General features: G+C 40.8%; 1 protein-coding gene across 1 annotated transcript; it reads left to right on the forward strand.

Moving 5' to 3' along the window:
* The first annotated feature begins 226 nt into the window (after positions 1–226).
* htr7a (5-hydroxytryptamine (serotonin) receptor 7a) lies at positions 227–4,226 on the forward strand. The gene is made up of 2 exons (XM_083544787.1): positions 227–1,185; positions 2,683–4,226. The coding sequence occupies exons 1-2, from the start codon at positions 653–655 to the stop codon at positions 3,467–3,469; spliced, it is 1,320 nt and encodes a 439-aa protein (XP_083400913.1). The 5' UTR covers positions 227–652; the 3' UTR covers positions 3,470–4,226.
* The last annotated feature ends 1,773 nt before the right edge of the window (positions 4,227–5,999 follow it).

Raw genomic sequence — 5,999 nt, forward strand, 5'->3', positions numbered from 1 at the left:
ACCGAGAGAAGTTCAGAATAAATACCAAAACATTTCTATTATTATTATTATTATTATTATTATTATTATTATTATTATTATTATTATCATTATCATTATTATTATTATCATTATTATTATTATTATTATTATTATTATTATCATTATTATTATTATTATTATTATTATTATCATTATCATTATTATTATTATCATTATTATTATTATTATTATTATTATTATTATTATTATTATTATTATTATTATTATTAATAAAATAATTACAAATGTCATTATCTAACAATCACCAATATATGAAATAACATTTAATCAGAGCGCATTTCAGAATATAATTTAAATATCAAATACCTGTTTTGCTTTTTTATTTTTATTTTAAGTTATTAGTCCGATTTTTATTTTGCATTTCATGTTTAAATTGGACTTCTCTATAATTGTTCTTATAATTGTATATATTTTTATTTTTGTTTAGATTTACATTATAATTAATAGACATTTAACTTTAAACATCATTGAATAAAAATCTAAATAGAATTACAGCACAAATATAATTTATAACTATTTTAATTTACTTGTTTCTCCGACAGTGAGTATTTATTTATTTATTTGTTTGTTTGTTTAATTGTATTGATTTATTAAGTCGTTGTTCGTTGGGATGGTCGAGGCGCGCGCGGTGGGGGTGAATTCCGGTGCGGCGTTTCTCCCCGCGCGGCTCTTCGCCATGGCACGCGACACGGGGGACACGGGCGTAGCGGGTTTGGGGTCCGAGTCCTGGGCGATGATGATGATGAGCCAGCCGCCTCCTCCGTCCGGGGGTCCGCGGATTCCGCCCGAGGCGGGGAACCGGACGCGCTGCGCCGCGCACGTGCAGAGCTACGGCGGCATGGAGCGCGCGCTGATCGGTGGTGTCCTGACGGCGCTGACGCTCGTGACGGCGTGCGGAAACCTGCTGGTGGTGGTATCCGTGTGCTCGGTGAAGAAGTTGCGGCAGCCCTCCAACTACCTGATCGTGTCTCTCGCGCTGGCAGACCTGTCCGTGGCGCTCGCGGTCATGCCCTTCGTAAGCGTCACGGACCTGATCGGCGGCCGCTGGATCTTCGGGCAGTTCTTCTGCAACGTCTTCATCGCTATGGACGTCATGTGCTGCACGGCGTCCATCATGACCCTCTGCGTCATCAGCATTGACAGGTGAGAAACTCCATCATCATCATCATTACCACCACCACTACCATCATCATCATCATCATCATCATCATCATCATCATCATCACCATCATCATCATCATCATCATCATCATCATCATCACCACCACTACCATCATCATCATCACCACTACCATCATCATCATCATCATCATCATCATCATCATCATCATCATCATCACCACCACTACCATCATCATCATCACCACTACCATCATCATCATCATCATCATCATCATCATCATCATCATCATCATCATCACCACCACTACCATCATCATCATCATCATCATCACCACCACCACTGGCATCATCATCATCACCACTACCATCTTCATCATCATCATCATCATCATCATCATCATCATCATCATCATCATCATCACTACCATCATCATCATCATCATCATCATCATCACCACCACCACCACTACCATTATTATTATCATCATCATCATCATCATCATCATCATCATCATCACCACCACCACTGGCATCATCATCATCACCACTACCATCTTCATCATCATCATCATCATCATTATCATCATCATCATCATCATCATCATCATCATCATCATCATCATCACTACCATCATCATCATCATCATCACCACCACCACCACTACCATTATTATTATCATCATCATCATCATCATCATCATCATCAAGAATGAAATATGTAATTTATTCTTGTCACTAATGAAGTGTAAAAAGTGGTCATTAATCCTGCTAATCGTCTCTCAGAGCTACATGTGAGCGTGTCATTTCCTGTGAAGGGTCACGACTCTGATTCTGGTGACGGTGACAAGCAACAGTGAAGCTGAGATCTTCTCCTTTTTGGGCCAAAAACTAATTACGACATGCGAAAGAGACACGTAAGAGAATGAGCTGAAACCCAGTCGAGTTGCTTTGTTTCTGTCTCCAAACAATAAAACATTTTTTTTTGGAATACAAAAAATAAAAAAAAAACCCAGCAGATATATTTGAATCGTTAATAGTTGACGTTACACTATGAACAAAAGTATTGTGACACCCACACATATGTGGTTCTTCCCTGAACGGTTCCCACGTACCAGCTCCATGAAGATCTGCTTTCCATGGGTTGGAGTGGAAGATCTCCTGCTATAGACCAACCCTATTAAACACCTTTGGGATAATTGTGAACACTGACTGCACCCCAGGAACCTCCTCATTTTCTCCCCTACATCAGTACCTGACTTTACTACTCTACACACTTGTTGCTGAATGAATCTCCACAAAATCTAGTGGAACATCTTCCTAAAAGAGTGGCGGTTCTTATAACAGCTAATGAGGATTAAATGTGGAATGAGACGTTCAAAAAGAAGCACATAGCAATATTAAGGTCAGAAACTTTAGGGCAGATAATTCCAGTTCTTACATTATAGCAGTTTTAAACATTTATTTCATCACCAGCTCATGTGACTTGTGCTGGCGAGTAACAGTTGTGTTTGGTTTCAGGTACCTGGGCATTACGAGGCCTTTGACGTACCCAGTGCGCCAGAACGGATGGTGCATGGCAAGAATGGTCCTGTCCGTGTGGTTACTCTCAGCCTCCATCACGCTGCCACCGCTGTTCGGGTGGGCGCAGAACGTGAACGACGATAACCAGTGTCTGATCAGCCAGGACTTTGGCTACACCATCTACTCCACCGCCGTGGCCTTCTACATCCCCATGAGCGTCATGCTGGTCATGTACCGCCGAATTTACCGCACCGCCAAGCTCAGTGCCGCTAAACACGCCATCTCTGGGTTCCCGCGTCCGAGCGAAGAAGACGGCGCTGAAGACAGAGACGACGACAGGACCAGCCGAGATGACGAGAGTGACTGCATGACCACAGCTATGAAGATGCACCGACTCCGAGGAGCAAAGTGGAATGAAGCCGAGCGTAAAAGCGCCTCCATATTCAGGCGTGAGCAGAAAGCGGCGGCTACACTGGGCATGGTGCTGGGGGCATTTACTTTCTGCTGGCTGCCGTTCTTCATTCTGTCAACACTGCGCCCGTTCGTGTGCGGAGTTCGCTGCAGCTGTGTGCCTCTGTGGATCGAGAGAACGCTGCTGTGGCTCGGTTACGCCAACTCGCTCATCAACCCCTTCATCTACGCATTCTCCAACCGTGACCTGCGCACCGCCTACCGCAGCCTCCTCGCCTGCCGCTACCGCAACATCAACCGCAGGCTCTCTGCCGCTGGCGTCCACGAGGCCCTCCGACTGGGCCCGAGGTCAGAGGTCACGCTGTCCGTCTGAACAAATCCCAAAGACCTCCATACTCGTGACTTCCCAAGCCATTATATCTCAGTGTAAAGGGTGAGGACAATAATGACAACCACTGTTCTCCTGTGACCTTGCCTGAAGTCACAGGAGGGTTATGGAAGGTCCTATGGAACTCATTGCATCAAGTTTAACCTCGGACTATCAGAATATCTTCCAGACTATTTAGGCTTTAATTATGAAGGTCAAACATGTCCAGGAGTCAAATTTCATCATCAACAAAATGACCTTGAAATTTAAAAAAGCTACAGAGGATCATTTTTTTAACACATCAGCAAAACCTTCATGATGTGTTTTATCTAAATGTTGTGGAAAATGTATACAAATAGATCATTATTAATCTTTGGACAAAAACATAACGACATCGCCTAATATTTTAATGAGTTGTTTGATTGACAGCTGTTTGTGTGAGACTCCGCTGGTGACGTTCCCAAAAAAAAGAAAAGATTAGCTTCCACTCTCTGATTTAACCTTCATCATGCAACTTTATGGCCACATATTTCTGATCGCAAATTTAACTAGTAAATGCAGAACAGGCCACGCCCACAAGCAACAGATTGTGATGGACAACGGCATGTTGGAATAAACGCATAAAATGTCTATATTTGAATATTTCATACAAAAGTTAAATGCTTTTATAACGTTTATTTTGTACAGTAAATTCATGTGCTGTAAAATAGAATATATTCTGCATGTCGCTGCTGTTTCTAGAATAAAACTCCAGATTTTTCTGTATTTGTGGTTACTCGCTCTGTACCTAAAAAATAAATTATAAATAAAATGTAGAAGTGAAACTACAGGAAATAATCCTTATATCTTTATTGCTAAAAGTACAGAAACAGAATTTATACTTATAATTTATAATCTATTACTACACTACAATTTATATACTGTACTGACCTTCAGCTGGATAAAAACACAAATTCACTCTAAACAAACTGGTGCCATGACCCGAAAAAAGTTCAAATTAATTCAATTGAACGTTATTTGTTTAACAGTAGACACTTTCCCAAAGCAGGTTTACATCAAATACATTAATATAAATATAAATTCATAAATTAGTCACTAGTTTATTCTTAAGGAGTGAGTAAAAAGGGGAAAAATCCCTGAGATGGTTTAAGGAAGAAACCTTGAGAGGAACCAAACACAGAAAAGAATCCGTTTTCATCCTCAAAACCAAAGTCCCTGCAGCAGACTGTTTATTAATTACAGTCCAAATCCATCTTAATGATTCTGGAGGTGAACCACCACAGGAACCTCATGGATCTCCAGACTGTTCATGTGAAACCATCTTCAGCTGCAGTGAGAGGTTTCCTACTGAAGAAAACTCCATCCAGAGATACGGCATCAGAAGGAAAATGGCAGGTCCGAAAAAAGAAAATCTTTAACTTACTCTCTCTCTCTCTCTCTCTCTCTCTCTCTCTCTCTCTCTCTCTCTCTCTCTCTCTCTCTCTCTCTCTCTCTCTCTCTTTCTTTCTCCCCGTGTGTATCGGTCTGTCTCTCTCTCTCTCCCTCTTTCTTTCCTTTCATGTATCTGTCTACTAACCACCCTTTCTCTCCACTTGTATCTGTTATTGGTCTCTTTCTGCCTGCCCCCCCCCCCCCCCTTACACACACACACACACACACACACACACACACACACACACACACACACACACACACAAATAATAATGGACGAAATTCTCTCATTCATTAAAAAACAGTTTACATCTGAATATTTGTATAATTGTGTGCATGTGTGTGTTTGTTTGTGTGTGTGTGTGTGTGTGTGTGCGTGTGTGTGTTTTATCCACCTCTTAAGCAATAAAAGACTCTTGGTGATCTGTTTAATACGGATGAAATCAATAGCAAGCTGAAGATCCTGTAATGACTCGGCTGTCAATCACACTCTCATTAGAATATTAGGCCACACCCACCAGGTCTGTATTTGTGTTCCAGCATTTGAACACATTTCCTTCCTGGTTTTATAAAAAAAATTGCCAAAGGATTTAAACGCAATCTGGAGGGATGATGTTGTAGAGATGAACCGTCTTCACTGCAGAGATATAATAAAAAAAAAAAAACAGACAGCTGAGGAACATCTACAATGAGCCACCATTTGGTTCATGCTAGCATGCTAGTCACACGAGTCGGCTGATATAAACTCAGTCTTTAATATGCATAATATAAAAAAAATCCATTAGATGATAGTTAGATTGTCTTCACATTCTGGCTGAAACAGTTTTAATGATAAATAAACACAGATCTGAAACACACACACCAAGAGCGAACAGAAACGACATTCAAAGTGGTGTTTCTCAATTTAACCAGATTAAAGCTCCAGAACATACAACACTCGTGAACCTGATAGCCACTAGATGACTAGCTAAAACCGCTAAAACCACTAAAACCACTAAAACCCATAAAGTTCAAATGTACTGATGATCTCATTCTTTCATGGTAAGAGTTCACCGGCTTTCAGAAAAAGCCTGAGAACTTACGAGAGCTCATGGAATTTGGGCAT

Source organism: Silurus aristotelis (genome assembly GCF_946808225.1).
Source record: "Silurus aristotelis genome assembly, chromosome: 6".
Lineage (NCBI taxonomy): Eukaryota > Metazoa > Chordata > Actinopteri > Siluriformes > Siluridae > Silurus > Silurus aristotelis.

Bases quoted from the DNA above. Each gene is read 5' to 3' on its own strand.
- htr7a (XM_083544787.1), top strand. From the start codon at position 653: ATGGTCGAGGCGCGCGCGGTGGGGGTGAATTCCGGTGCGGCGTTTCTC. The intron at 1,186-2,682 runs GTGAGAAACTCC...GTTTGGTTTCAG, and splicing joins TGCGTCATCAGCATTGACAG to GTACCTGGGCATTACGAGGC.